This window comes from Mytilus galloprovincialis, chromosome 8, assembly GCF_965363235.1.
Source record: "Mytilus galloprovincialis chromosome 8, xbMytGall1.hap1.1, whole genome shotgun sequence".
In the NCBI taxonomy this organism is placed as follows: Eukaryota; Metazoa; Mollusca; class Bivalvia; order Mytilida; family Mytilidae; genus Mytilus; species Mytilus galloprovincialis.
In genome coordinates this window covers 63513392-63529904 of record NC_134845.1, presented here as the reverse complement: position 1 = coordinate 63529904, position 16513 = coordinate 63513392, and the positions used below count along the sequence as shown (strand labels likewise).

The window sequence follows — 16513 nt, the reverse complement described above, 5'->3', positions numbered from 1 at the left end:
CTTTTATCTATCTACATATACCTCTTTTATTAATTTATATGCAATTTTAAGAAAGTTACAGCATTTTAAAGGTTGGGGATTGGAAGTAAAAAAATCTTTGTATTGTGCTACCTTAAAAGATGAAATATACATACACATAGATAGAGAAATGAGTATTTAAATTTAATATTTTGAATTTAAAATATAAATATATATATGGATAAACTAAAAGAGATTTAACCATTTACAGAATTTGTGGAACTCAATTCTAAACTCTGGATAAGAAAAATACTTAATGTTTTAAGTATATGTTGATCTTCAGTGGTCATTAACCATAAAAATTTTGATTTGCAGTCTTAAGTTATTAAAATTTTGATAGTGCTCATGAGCTTGATTCCCGACATTTATTATACAATTGGCAGTTTATTAAAAAATGAAACTCATCTTTTAAATCATTATGAGAACAAAAATTACAGGTCCTCTGTGATCTTTCTATAGGGTTGTTCTTATGTGGCTCTTTTTCTACTCGTAATTGGTGGGCACTTATGTGAAATTTACATAATATTGGTCTTGATTGAAAACTTTGAATATCAAGATATTTTTCCATTTGGAAATTACTTTTATGAGAAAAATATATTATCTAGCTTTCCAGTTACATTATCTCTATCATTGAACCATGCTTTTAAAAACAATGTCTTTAACTTTTTCATAATAATTTGTTTAAATCTATTTATTGAATAATCAATACAATATGTTTCTTTCAATTCAAGCTTTTGTAAGATAAATTTAACAGAGGAATACCATGTCATAGTGTTATTTTCATGCATATCTTTGTTACATAAAAATGCCTCTATCAATAAATTTGAGTTACAATGATGTAATCTATGCAGATAGCTTATCATAGATATAACAATATTAAAATATATAGGAAATCTACCTAATTCTTATTGTACAGCAACATTTGTACTTTTATTATTTAAGCCTAAAATATGCTTACAGAACTTTAAGTTCATTTTATCAGCAACATTATTCTGGTATATTTTTTCATGTACATTTGTAGCATCTTTTTTACAAGAAGCAGAGTTGGTTTTAAACATTCCCCATATATCTGAGCCATACAAAATAAAAGGTTTAATGGTATGGTCAAACAGATGTAAATTTGTTTTAATACTAGCATCTGAGCCAGACTGAATGGATTTATGAATTCACTTGGTTATTCAGTGTCAAAAGCACTAGGATTCTACTAATAGTCAAGTTATTGGCTGTAACAGAAAAATGTTTTTTGAGTTTTCAGACTAATGATAAAAACAATACATAATTATTGAAAAAACTTTATGATAATTAAAAGTACAAAATCTATAAAAGGATGTAATAGAAGCATATGAGTGTAACAAATTCAATAACTACACATTCCTCTCATTCCCCAGGTAAATGCTGTACAGGGCAGTCGACAGATGCCATACAGGGATGCAGACAAGGATTGTCAATCACAGGGAGCAAAGTTAGCAAGTTTTCATAATAGTTCTGACATGGATACACTATGGAGAAATAATCTTGTGTAAGTACTACTAGTCTATATAGTGTTTTTATGCCCCACCTACGATAGTAGAGGGGCATTATGTTTTCTGGTCTGTGCGTCCAATCGTCCGTTCGTCCGTCTGTTCGTTCGTCCGTCCGTTCGTTCGTCCGTCTGTCCCACTTCAGGTTAAAGTTTTTGGTCAAGGTAGTTTTTGATAAAGTTGAAGTCCAATCGACTTCAAACTTAGAATAAATGTTCCCTTTGATATGATCTTTTTAATTTTAAGCTTGCAAACGCCAGTATTTTGATCATCACTGCAATGAATTAATTTCAAAAGAGTTAAAATCAATCATGTTATTTCTACTTTATTCATATTTGACAATCATTTATTTGGTATTTTATCTGTTTTCTAGTGGCTCGAAAGTCAACTTCTGGATTGGATTGAATGATCTGACGTTAGTTAATACACAAAGAAGTAAGTAATGTGGCTTTCCAAAAATAAAATAAAAATTACTTGTTTACATGTCAGCATAACCTTTTTTTATAAAATATTGATGTCAGCATTTCAAAATACTATTCAACACACAAGTATATTGAATCAGGTTCATTAATTCAAGATTTTGAATTTAATATTGTATACAAATTATCTCCCTTGAAACTTTTTTCAATGAATTTTCAGATTTTGCATTAATGCTTGGTAGTTTACAGCCTTAATAAAAAAAATCATTGAAGATTTTTAAAAAAAGAAATAAAATACATTGCTAATTGATATTCAACAAAATGGATAGTTATTTCATTTGCAATCAACCATACCACATCTTATTTATATGATAATTTGAATAGATTTTATATTTGCAAACATAACACATCTTCTTATTATATATGATTCAATTTATTGTTTATTTTATTTTACTTTAAAATAGAATACAAATGGACAGACAACTCACCACTTAATTTTGTTAATTGGGGACCAAATGAACCAAACAATTTCCATGGGACCGAGGACTGCACAGAAGTACTAAGTGCTTCAGGTCTATGGAATGATCAAAACTGTCAGTACCATAGAAACTGGATTTGTAAAGTCAGAAAAGGTATTGTAACAGAATTTGTAATGTTATAGCTAACTGGGTAACCCTCTTTTGATAAAGAATTATTATTTTTAAGACCTTGAAAGTATGATGTAACATAACGTAAATCGGTTGTTATATAGCTTAAAAGATAAAATATCACAAATAAGTATTTACGATTGATTAAGCATGATAGAGTCATTAGTGCAGACATACTTTTAGTTAAGAGGTGTTTAATGAATTCATGTTTATTCTTGAGGCACTCATTTTTGTGAATTTGTTAAATTAAAGATTTACAAAACATTTAAAAGTGTTCAGAAACGCGCAATTTCCTTTCAATTTTTATGTTCAGAATTTGAAGAGAGAAAAAATGTTGAATGTCCCTTAAAATTTAAAATTTTCCTTTATTATGGAAAGTTTTACCCTAATAAAATCAATCCACAATAAATTTGTTTAAAAATGTATGTACGTAAGTACATTGCAGCAATTGTAATAACGTACAAAGTTATGACTTACATTTGCATTATTTGTAATAAAGACTAACTGTATTTTTAGGTGCCAACGTACATTCCAGACTAGTAAACAGAGCTCCATCTGCTGGTCCTCGTAAGTTTTTCTAGATTTTGATAAATATTTCGATATTATAAATGCGTTTCAGAGTTAATTATGTGTCCACTTTTAAAAAAATATTTTCTCTGTTTTGTAGTATATCATTTACTATTGAAAAAATAATCTTGAAAAGCATAAAAAGGAATAAATTGATAAACCAATAATATGAATAATATGTTTTTACGTTTACAAATTATGTACTAAATCTTTAAACTGCATATGGCTGGATGGGAAGGGGGATGGTGGATGGGGAAGTGGATTTTTCAATTTTCAATATCATTGAATAAACATGTTTTTTTCATGATATGTTAATGTGATTCATGTTTGAAGAATTGGTTGCTTTTTGCTCTACTTTGCTAGTTCCTGATGATTTTTTTTGGCTGGGGGGATTGGATGGGGAGGGGGTAGTTCTCAATTCTCAATATCATTGAATAAACATGTTTTTTTCATGATATGTTGATGAGATTCATGTTTGTAGAATTGGTGGCTTTGTGCTCTTATTGTTTGATAATTTATAGAAACTTTGAGAAGTTGCAAATATTTGAGTTTGAATATATATATACACGAGTCTAAATTGAAAACTACGTTCAAACCTATATATATAAATTGTAATTCTAACATTATAATTTTATTTTACAGCTGGTCGATGTGTTGGACTTATCAACTGGACATTCTACAACAATAACTGTTACATAGTAATGGATGGTTCAGGGAACAATGCTAAGACCTGGAGAGAAGCTAGACAAGTATGTCAAGGATATGGAGCAGATCTAGTCTCCATTGGCAGCATGCTAGAGCAACTGTTTGTACAATACCAGGCATCAAACATCTCTTCTTATACACTGTGGACAGGGTTCAGTGAAATTGATAATGAATTTGGATATAAGTAGGTGTATTGTATAAATAAAGTAAGAAGATGTGGTTTGATTGCTAATGAGACCACCCATCCACCAGAGACTAAATGATATAAAAAAAACTGTAGGTTACTGCATAAGTCTTCACAATTTGACACTAGTTAGAAAAATATGGAAAATTACAGAGAGCTTTCAGTAAGGGCATCATGAATATCCATCAAATTAATTTTTTTTACAGTGAAATGCTTAACATTGAAATATATATTTCTTGAATATGTAGAATGAAATCAATGTGTTTTAATTGGTAACTTATTTCTAATATATATTTTACTCAGCAACTACAAGTCCTAGTTTCTAGATACCAATGCAAGTTCATCTGATTTTTCAATGTATTGTGTGTCACGTCTTCAGTTACTTCTATATTGGCTTCCTGTTTGCCAAAATTTGACCTTTATTTCATATAATAGAATATGCGCATATAGGATACAAGAAATTTTTTCACATATTTTAGTCCACGAATTTATAATTGGTTAGTCATAGATTACAGCACATATTGTTTAATTAAGCAATATATAGATCCAATGTTCATATAAAAAGCTGACCATGATTTACCTATGGCCTGGGAACCAGTAGAAACTTTTTATAATCAGATTTGGTGCAGTATTATGAGATTAAAAGTGTAAAACCTGACTTAAGGAGGATCAAGGGTATACAAATTTCAGAAAAAAATTAAACATTTGTTTTTCATTACAAATTTTATTAATTACCTTTTGTAGTTGTTACTTTATCATATGGTATAAAAAATATTAAAAAAAAATAATTTGTGTTGGCCCCAGATGACTTTTAAAATGTAAACATCATTTAAAAAGTTCCAAATTATCTCCCTTTGGTGAAAAATGCTATTTTTTGGTTTTAAAATTGAAATATCTCTTTTAACTCATCGGTGACCTATATTTTTTAATATAATTTCGATATATGCTGTACTTAAACTAAATTATTGTAAGATTTGAGCGATTTCTGTAATAAATTTCTTTTTTATTTCGATATTACCTTTATTTCTCCTATTAGTTCAAAAGAAAAAAACACTTTTGCAAAGATGTATGCTTCTTTCGAAGGCAGATTGTCAGTGCAAATGAACGGTGACCCCATTTTTTTATTTTATTTTTCTATTAACCATAAGATAAAGTTCATTTATAGAAAAATGTAGAGAAATCCTATATAAATGATTTAGACCCGCGAACCCCCTTAATATCAGTATTTCATTTTACAAAGTTTCACCAATTTGTATTTTAGGTGGTCAGATGGTACAGTACCTTCTTACATCAACTGGAACCCAGGTGAACCCAATGATTATGCTGGGGCTGAAGACTGTGTAGAGTTGATGGTGTTTAATGGTAAACTACCATATCATAATTTGCATATATATATATTTTTTAGCACATTTTTTGGGGGTGTTTTTATAGGTTTTTAACCTGCATCTGCAAGATGAGGTCTTGTAGCTGCTTGATTGATTAAGATTTGTCTCAATTTTTGTACTGGTAAGGAAATTTTCCATCAATCTTTGCTTAACTCACTTTGAAGAGAATAACTATATTTTTTAACTGCAGCTTGATTATGCTCAATTGTAATAAGTAAGAATTTTTACAATTGCCACACAGTCACTTCCTGTCATAATTTAGAAATTTTCAACTTTCATAGAAAAAGCAGAATCTCCATCACAGTTTTTTCTCTAATTAAAGGAAATTATCACTTATGCTTAGGTAAATATGCTACCTAAATCAATTACATATTTTATTAATCTTGGTGTACATGTTCTACACCCATGCAGTACTGTTTCTTAAATCATGAATTACATTGAAAAGAATCCTGCTTTACATTTCTTTTTTTTCTCAGGAAAATGGAACGATGCACATTGTGCTGAAAAGAAAGGATTCATATGTAAACAAGTCACTGGTGTGAAACCACCAACAACACCTACTCCTCTAATGACTGGGTATTGTCCTGCTGGATTTAGAGCTCATCGTAATAAATGTTATAAAGTATTTACCACCTTGAAGACTTGGACAGATGCTAATACTGCATGTCAGGCCCTTGGGGGTAGAAGGAAGGGATATTACCTTGCTAGTATTGGAAATGTGTTTGAGAATGGTAAGTGTTCCTGTATAAGAATCAAGAAAAGTTAAATTTGCAGAATTGTATACCTAATTTTTTAAAATTTCGTCCCCAATTACGGCAGAAAAATCAAAAAAAAAAAAAAAAAAAAATTCGGGGAAAATTTTCATTCCATTAATGAACTTAAAATCGTTAACTTTTTTGTTTTCAGACTTTTTCAAATTCCCACATTTGCGCAGAAATCTACTTTCTTTTTCGGTTTCGTTGTCAGAAGACTTTGTGTAAAATATATATTTATCAGTCTATAGTAAAATATAAGAAGGAACACAATATCAATTTCATTTTTATTAGTGGAAGAAGACGTCAAGTCTTCTGAAGACTTAAGGGGCCGACCATTGGCTTTGAGTCTCCGTATGCCGCATTCATTTCGTGTATTACAATTTCAAAACAACTTAGATTCCTGACACCGATTTTTACACATGATTAGTGGAAGAAGACGTCAAGTCTTCTGAAGACTTAAGGGGCCGACCATTGGCTTTGAGTCTCCGTATGCCGCATTCATTTCGTGTATTACAATTTCAAAACAACTTAGATTCCTGACACCGATTTTTACACATGATTGGGCATCTGAATCATTTAATTTGTAAATTATGATTGTAAAACAATCACTATCGTAAATATGACCCTTTTATTTATGTAAATTATTAGATTTCATCTCATCCACATGAACGTAATTTGTTTACTTGTAACAGGATGTTTTAACTGTAGATATTTGTATTACGCATGCGTGAATTTGGTATCGGTACAACTCGCCCTGTTTACAAGTTCGCCCTTGAAGTTACGAATTTGCAATCCTGCAGACAAGAAGATTTTATTTTTATATAAATAAAAAGGATATATAAAGTGTTATCTTTATTCATGGGTTTCCTTTGTCATGTGAATTAGATGCCCTTCGTAACATACATGTGAACCTCCCGTTTAGGAGAAAAAACTCCCGTGTATGAAATTTTTCAGATGCCATATTTGATCATTTCTTACTACTGTACAGGTGTAATTGACACCTGTGTTAAATTTTACCTGAACATCAAAGCTTCACTTGACAGCTTGGGTGTCAAACATACTGGTAATCAACGATGTTTACCTCCGGCTAACTGCCGTTGTGTTATCAAAACGATGTGTATTGGGAATATTGAAATACTTTTTTGTTACTTCCCTTTGTTTTATCCTGTTTTCAGTTATTTTGCTTTTAAAAATGTAAATGGTAAAAAGACTATAAATGATCAATATTTTAATCAAATAATCATAAAAGGATGTTGATTAAATGAATTTAAATGATTTTGGACAAATAAAAAAATTAAAATTTATAAATTATTTTATTAATTTAGACCTCCTTTCAAGGATTAAATTGAAGTTTATATATTAAATTTGTTTATAACTAAAATTAACTGGTTATAAGTCAACATACAATATGTGCAACTAGGCTAATAGTTTAGCTTCTGCTAGCTTCATGTATAATTTTTCTACCGATTTAATATATAACTAGAATTATGCAAACAGACTTAAGGAAAAGGCATGTAAGTCATGTAAGTTCATACAAATATGACACTTTTTCTAGACAATCCAGATCTTGCAAAATACATCGCTAAAAATTGTAACCTTTAATTTTGTTGTTGTGCAGTAAAAACCCATATGGGAACTTTCAAAAGTTGGCAGGTATGTAACAAGTCTTACTATTTTTATGCTCCATTTATGGGCAATATGTTTTCTAGTCTGTCCGTCCGTCCTGCTTCTGGTTATAAAGTTTATGGTCGAGGTAGTTTTTGATGAAGTTGAAATCCAATCAACTTGAAACTTAGTACACATGTGTTCCTCTTGATATGATCTTCTTAATTACTGCCAAATTAAAGATTTTACCTAATTTTCATAGTCAACTGAAATAGAAAATGATTGTACGGATGGGAAATCCATGTACTTATGACCTTTTCTTGTTTGAAGAAAAAAAAATACATTTTAACGATAATGGAACAAAGCAGCCTGGGTAAGTGGGGCTGCTTTTATGGTAATTCAAGTTACCTTTTATTCACCTTCTTCCACTTCAGAGCTATCAGCTCTTTGATTAATTCTTTGATAAGAAAAAATATTACCTGATTAAAGGGTTTCTTTGTTTACATTGAATATGACGTCATAACATAAAAACGTCACACAACTAAAATCCCTAACAACAGAAACAAAATCGGAAATGTTACAGTATTTCTGTGTCTTTTTTAACCATTTTGAAGTTCAATTTTGTTTGAATTAAAAAAAATAATACATACAGACTTTGTCCCCTTTCACAGGTTATGCCTGCCTCATATTAAGATGCTGTTGGACGGCTTTCTGGTGACATACATGTATTAACCTATCTGCTTTGTTTTTTTACTATAAATTGCAATTAAAATTTAGTTTTAAAAAAATGGGAAAATTAAAAACATTGGTTGGTTTATAAGGAATACCTAGTCACTGAATATCATATGAAAAATATCACTAAAACGGTACCAATTTTACCGCACCAGACCTAGGTGCACATTTCAGCAAATAATGCCCCTACATTCAGCTTTATTCTAGCAGCATAATTGTTTATACTTCTAGCTTTTGTAACAACCTTGCTACAAGGTTCTGGTGTTGAGCCATGGATAGGTCTGAAACAAAGAAGTAACCACCAATTCTACTGGGTAGATAATACAGACCTGACCTATACCAATTGGGATGTAGGACAACCTGCACGTCCTGAAGTAGGACCAAGTGGAAATTCTGTAAGTTTATATAGAGAGCAATATTGACACCAGATTCATTTTATCGGTTCCAACATATTAAGGTGGTACCCAACACTCTCACTAAAATTAATTTGGCTCGTTTTATTTTGATAAAATTTTGACAAAGTATTAACTTTGACCCTTTGACAAAAATATGAAAATTTTAAAAAATTTGAACCAACCGTTTTATCAGAAAAATTACACTAGTTATATAGCAGTTTGATAAACTCCTATTATGATCATTGAGAAGCTTAATATTCCCTTAACAACACAACGTAATTAAAACGTTTAGCTGATTTTACAGAGCTATCTCCCTGTAGTGTTAGGTACCACCTTAATGGGTATAAAGTGCAACAGTTGTAATTTACTTTTTTCTTCACACTTTATCAAGGAACATATTTGAACAAAATGACTTCATATTTGGTTCAGTAATTTGTAAAAGTTGATAACTTGATAAATTGTAAGGTTTTAGTACTTTTCAGAAATGTCAGAAACACACTTCTTGTTTGCCATCACTTGGAATTATTCAATATTTTATATATAAAAAATATTTTTGTCATTTTTTTTTCTTAGGAACTTTTGCATACAATGACTTCAAAAATGGTCAACAGCTTGAGAGCTTTTGAGTGGCTGTCAGATCTGTCAGTTATTTTATGTTTTCCAAACACTTGTATGCTTATCATTGCAACATATGCTACAATTTCTTGTCTCATTTATATGATGGAAATAATACATATCTGATGTAAATTCAAAAAGTATTGCTTGCAGTTATTATTGCAATTTTCGGAGAGTGGACATAAATGTTAGATTAAAGTCATAAGAAACCTCAAATTTAAAAAAAATATGCATATGTTTTTTTATAACTAAATGGATAGTTTTCATTATACAACTTATGTACATTTACTTTTTTCTGAGGAAAATTCTTTAATTTGTCCACATTTAGAAGAAGTTTACTTATTTTTTATTGCTTCCTTCCAGGAAGCAATTCGCCGACATATTTTCCGTATGCATAGTGACCTGAGCATAACCCTCCTCGTAAAAATCTGGTGGTCGCAATACGCATGGATCTGTCATTAAAATAAACAATTCTCTGATTGTACATGTTAAACACGTGCTCAATACTCATGCTTTTTGTTATTTGTTTACTATAAGGTGATAATCGGTAAACCTCGGCTTCAAATCACGGCATTTAATGAGCAGCCATAATTGTTAAATCATAACAGACAGAGAGAAAAAAAATTGACGATTATACGTTATATTTGCCTAAAATATGAAAAAATCGTGCACAGAGGACTAAGTTTGTGATATATACATGCATTGGTAAAAGAATTGGATAAACATTTTTTTTCACCACTCACTCATTTCATGTGACTTTAATTATTGCGATTTCACAACAATTTTCATATGATATGTATCAGATATCAGAATGCAAGTTCTTATTATTGTAATCCTCGACCAGTTGCATTATTTCCAATATAAGTTTAACCCCGGAATAATTTCTAAATTAACAGAATTAATCAATATTTTGATAAAAATATTAATTCCGTTTCATGTTTTGTTTATACTTCTTAGGCGGTATGTACAAGAATTTATAGTGCCCTTCATAATGCTGGTAGATGGAGTGCTTCTCCATGCAGTTTAAAGAAGGGATATATCTGTGGCACTAATAAAAGTAAGTTGATTTTATATGAATAGCCATGGAGATTATTTTTAACCCCCCATTAGACTGCCTTTCAACTCTTAGAAAAAGTCGATTTTCATGTAGTTCAAGCTGTAATATCCTGATAGTTTATTTATGTTGTGACTTTTGGTATGAATTTTGAGTATGAAAAAAATATCCTTACTTTCCAGTTCTGAAGAAAATGACTGATACAGCGTAAACAATGTAGGCATGCCCTTATCAAGTTTTTGTTTTAGTGCATATTTAACATGATAGTTTCATGGAAATTATTTATTCTAAGCTGCTATTCAATTCAAATGTTTTAGGCAATTTCAAATACAGAAATTGAATGTTGGAAATATGGTATATGCCCTACCAATTTATGTTTAAAAAAGACATTAGAACAAACTGTCTGTATGAATTTCAATTGCGATTTTCTGCTATGTTCCAGAGTCCTACATCACTACACCAGAAGCTATACCTAATCCCTGTCCATCTGGTTACCTGTCTTATGGCATGGACTGTTTCCAGTATGTACCAACCAAGGCCACATGGTCTGCAGCAGACGCAGATTGTAAATCAAGGAAGAGTTTCCTAGCAACATTATCTAATCCATTTGAACAGAACTTCCTGTTTTTGATGATTAATGATCCTAAAGTGAGACCTTCCAAATCTTCTGTTTGGATAGGACTCAATGATGTCCAGGTAAAAACTCAGTTTTGAATGTAGCTTTTTGCTGGTGGATGTAGAAAAATCTATATCTGTCCATATTTATTTATAAAAGAAAAGAAAGGATATGATATACCAACTCATGACACGAAATTTCTTCATCTCAAATTCACAATGAGGCCTTTTATATGACCAAATTTACATCTATCTGATCTTGTTGTATGCATTATTTTAAAAACTGAAAAACTTAGATCTCACAAACATGTTTAACCCCGCCGCATTTCTGCGCCTGTCCCAAGTCAGGAGCCTCTGGCCTTTGTTAGTCTTGTATTATTTTAATTTTAGTTTCTTGTGTACAATTTGGAAATTAGTTTGGCGTTCATTATCACTGAACTAGTATATATTTGTAAGGGGGCAGCTGAAGGGCGCCTCCGGGTGCGGGAGTTTCTCGCTACGTTGAAGACCTGTTGGTGACCTTCTGCTGTTGTTTTTTTCTATGGTCGGGTTGTTGTCTCTTTGACACATTCCCCATTTCCATTCTCAATTTTATTACAAGAAAAAAAAAAGAACATTTACAGCTGTATATAAAGGATGTTTTCTTCTCAATCACTTTTCAATAATAATCAAAATACCTTTGTTATTTTAAATATGAAAGATTTTCTCTGTATATTATTAAGTTATGGAATTCTGGAAGCTATAGTTGGACACAAACAGGTTGGTCAGTTATTTACACCAATTGGGACAATGGTCAGCCAAAACGGGCATCCGGAGGTGGATGTGTGGCAGCTAATATATCTGGGCAGTGGGCAGATACTGCTTGTTCTCAAGCTTTACCTTATGTGTGTAAAAGTACAACAGGTAAGTTATAATGCTGTGTACATTATACTAGGGTTGTAGAAGGTTATTTTCCTGCAACATGATTGTCGTTTTTTATTTGACGTTCAACATGTTATTACTTTTTTATTTGACGTTCAGTCGTGCAAGACAGGTGCCTTGTTCAACGTGTTCTGCTTATTTAATTCTATATGTGCATTGGGATTTTCAAATGCTTATTTTGCAAGCTCTGTAGTTTTCAAATAAATTCCAAAAAACACTAGACAGGGATCGTCAAGAAAAAAAAGATTGAATTTTGTTTTTTGATAAATCGGAAAGGCCTATGATGTTGTCCCTTTATTTGAAGTTTAAACATTCAGAAGATACTTTTTTAAAAGCCGTAAACCATGTGTATACTAAATGGGGAATATCACTGAGTAAGACAGATAGTTTATATATACATGAGGACATTGAATCAGTCACAAAAGGTTGAAATCAAAGTTTTTATTTTTCGTGCAACATTCATGACAGAAATTATTTCACGTTCAATGTGAAATTGTGTCTTTTTTCAAGTTTTTTCCCGTGCAAGCACCCCCTTTACCACCCCCTTATAAGTTTTACTTAAAACAAGTACTTCACAAAGTTTTGAATACTTGGTAGTTCTTTTCTAGTTAGAATTTAATTAGACCTTCCTCTATATAATTGGTAAACACATGTATGGCTTGATTTGTAAAAACAACTAGAGATTTGTACTAGTGAATCTTTTACAATAAATTTAACAGAATCAGGAATGATTTTTCACAAAAATTCTTATGACTAAAATTAATCAAAAGAATACTTAATTGCATAAGACATCCTACCAATTTTAGTGGTAGGATTTTTAGTGAAAGGTGTCTTCCCCTTTAAAGACCTCCAGAAACCTGAACATTGGTTTTTATGCCCCACTTACGATAGTAGAGGGGCATTATGTTTTCTGGTCTGTGCGTCTGTCTGTCTGTTGTACCGTCCGTCTGTTTGTTCGTTCGTCTGTCCGTCCTTTCGTCCCATTTCAGGTTGAAGTTTTTGGTCAAGGTAGTTTTTGATGAAGCTGAAGTCCAATCAACTTGAAACTTAGTACACATGTTCCTTATGATATGATCTTCCTTAATTTTAAATAAAATTAGACTTTTGACCCCATTTTCATGGTCCACTGAACATAGAAATTAAAAGTGTGAGTTTCAGGTTAAAGTATTTGGTCAAGGTAGTTTTTGATGAAGCTGAAGTCAAATCAATTTGAAACTTAGTACACATATTCCTTATAATATGATCTTTCTTATTTTAAAACAAAATTAGACTTTTGACCCCATTTTATGGTCCACTGAACATAGAAGTTAAAAGTGTGAGTTTCAGGTTAAAGTTTTTGGTCAAGGTAGTTTTTGATGAAGTTAAAGTCCAATCAACTTGAAACTTAGTACACATGTTCCCTATTGGTTTATCTTTTTACTTTTAAGGCCAATTTAGATTTTTTACCCAATTTCACGGTCCATTGAACATGGAAAATGATAATGCGAGTGGGGCATCCATGAACTTTTGACACATTCTTGTTAAAGTATACTTCACACCATGTGATTAGTCTTACTAATAGTAAATAGCCAATGAAGTAATGGGGTGTCTGCACAATATGAAATCTATTTAGAATGAAACCTTACACACACATTCTTACATGCTATGGCATATAGATAACAGATGACAATATTTACAGGGATCATTAGGATATACCCGTCTGCATTTTAGTACAGAGTAACATATTTTATTGTCCTTCCCTACGCCTATATCACCCTGCTCTGCTGGTCCGTAATTCTCATATCAAGGCTTCAAAATGAGACCAGGCATTATCAGTGACACCACAATGTGAGAGGAGAAGTTATCAGCAATGTCACAATGTGAGAGGAGAAGTTATCAGCGACGTCACAATGTAAGAGGAGACGTTATCAGGCTTTCTTTCGTCAAGTGTAAAACTATCTTATGAAGAGGGAAAAGACCAGTAATAGAAAGATAACAAGATAATCCGGTTTTCTTCGTATAGAGATCGTAAAATATCAGCCGCTCGACACAATGTAAAATTTTTTAACTTGTTCACTGCGCTCACTCTTCAAAAAGCTTCACACTGTTGCTCACTGCTGATATTTTATGATATCAATGTGTAGAAAACCCGATAATCTACATATTATAGAAGTTGATTCCATTTTTTTTTTATAATTTTACAGGAACGCCACCTGCCACCCCTCCAGGACCAAATGGACAATGTCCAGGTCCAGGATGGATCTCATATGGCCCAAAATGTTATAGGTTCTATTACAAGACCTCTGTAAGCTACCTGGATGCCACACTGAATTGTAGTAGACAGCAAGCCTCCATGGTGTCCCTCCATAGCATGGACCAGAATACTTTCCTGATTAACACTTTGAAGTCCTATACAGTACAGTCAGAGGGATTGTGGCTTGGCTTTCATAAATCAACATCAGGTAAGTTGATTTGTGTTAAATCACCAGACAGCTAACCTGAAGCATCATATATGTTGTATAAAACCGTAGCTATAACACTTTCTACTTTCTGTTCACACTGAGGTTGTGAGTTTTGAACCCTGCTCTTGCTGGTGCACTCTACTCCAATCTTAATTGACTAGGATTGTCAGTTTTCCTATCGAAGGTCAGTGGTTTTCTCCAGGCACTCCAGCTTTCTTCACCAATAAAAACTGGCAGTCACGAAATAGTCTAAATGCTGTGCTTAAAAGTTAAAACATAAAAAAATAAATAAAAATAAATACTTTCTGTTTGCCTATATTTTGATTGTTTAACAAATTAAAGAGAACAAATATATTTGTCTCATTTTTAGCTCATCTGGCCCGAAGAGCCAAATGAGCTTTTCTCATCACTTGGTGTCTGTCGTCCGTCGTCGTCGTTAACTTTTTACATTTTGAACTTCTTCTAGAGAACCACTGAATGGAATGAAACCAAACATGGCATGAATGTTCCTTATGAGGTGCTGACCAAGTGTTGTTACTTTGTAGCTGATCCATCATCCAAGATGGCCGCCAGCGGGAGACTTAGTTTAACATAGCACCCTATCAGAAATGCATACAAATGACTTCTGATAGAGAACCACTGAATGGAATGAAACCAAACATAGCATGAATGTTCCTTATCAGAAACTTACCAAGTGTTGTTACTTTGTAGCCGATCCATCATTTAAAATGGCCGCCAATGGGGGACTTAGTTTAACATAGGACCCTATGGGAAATGCATACAAATGACTTCTTATAGAGAACCACTGAATGGAATGAAACCAAACATAGCATGAATGTTCCTTATGAGGTGCTGACCAAGTGTTGTTACTTTGTAGGTGATCCATAATCCAAGATGGCTGCCAACAGGGGACTTAGTTTAACATAGGGCCCTATGGAAAATACATACAAATTGCTTCTTTTAGAGAACCACTGAATGGAATGAAACCAAACATGTTTGTTCCTTTCCTTTTGAGGTGCTGGCCAAGTGTTGTTACTTTGTAGCCAAATTTTATCTTTTTTTTATATAATTTCAGAAACCGCCAAAAAAAGTCAGGTGAGCGATACAGGCTCTAGTTTTATTTAATAAAAACTACTGACTGGAATGACTTAACATTAAGTCAGCAGCTTAGCAGTGATATTTTATAATGTGTGATAACTTTTTGGATCTTTCAGTCATTCACTTCCTCTACTTAAAATTCATTGAGCACTAAGCTTTAAATTAGCACAACTACCATGTGTATTCTTGTTTAATTACAATTACAGCTGGATTCCAGTGGTATGATAAATCTACACCACAGTTCATAAACTGGGACCAGGGACAACCCTCAGGGAAAACTCAGAGAGGGAACCAGGAGAACTGTGTGGAGATCAGATCATGGAATGGGAAGTGGAATGATGTAGATTGTTCAGAGACACGTGGATACATTTGTGAAAAAATGCAAGGTATATTGAATCATTAAATGTTTATATTTGTGCAGCAAGTGTTGGGGTAGGAGTCAGAAACACATGATTCCAGAAAATAAAGGGATACAGCTTCAGAATACAAATAAAGTGTATGTATTGAAATATGTGTGTATGTAGTATTGTGCTTGATAAAGTTAATACAGATTCTGCAACTAATTTGAATGTGATACAATATTTATTCACTTGAGACAGTTAAATTTTCAAAAATGAAATGCAAGGCTTTTTAAATATTTAGAATTTAAATGTCTCGAGTGGATAAATATCATATTGCAAAAGATTTGGTGGTGGAATCTGTTTCTCTAAATATTTTTCTATGACATGCAAATAATCTTAATCCTTCTTTTCTCATGACCTGCAGGAAATGTGTTTCTTTCTAAGTGATGTCATAGATGAAGTGAAAAGGAAGTTAAGAGGAAAGCAAAAAAATTTG

The 16513-nt window shown here is 32.1% G+C and overlaps 1 protein-coding gene across 1 annotated transcript in view; it reads left to right on the top strand.

Annotated features, from left to right (window-relative positions):
• The window catches only part of LOC143042355 (uncharacterized), an 82400-nt gene that overhangs the window by 60730 nt on the left and 5157 nt on the right, over positions 1-16513 (top strand). The window contains exons 35-47 of the mRNA XM_076214632.1: positions 1407-1537; positions 1912-1973; positions 2422-2589; positions 3121-3171; positions 3814-4060; positions 5322-5422; positions 5922-6176; positions 8769-8932; positions 10505-10604; positions 11044-11297; positions 11939-12119; positions 14321-14578; positions 15883-16062. Coding sequence (XP_076070747.1) covers positions 1407-1537; positions 1912-1973; positions 2422-2589; positions 3121-3171; positions 3814-4060; positions 5322-5422; positions 5922-6176; positions 8769-8932; positions 10505-10604; positions 11044-11297; positions 11939-12119; positions 14321-14578; positions 15883-16062 — 2152 coding nt within the window. The remainder of the gene's footprint in view (positions 1-1406; positions 1538-1911; positions 1974-2421; positions 2590-3120; positions 3172-3813; positions 4061-5321; positions 5423-5921; positions 6177-8768; positions 8933-10504; positions 10605-11043; positions 11298-11938; positions 12120-14320; positions 14579-15882; positions 16063-16513) is intronic.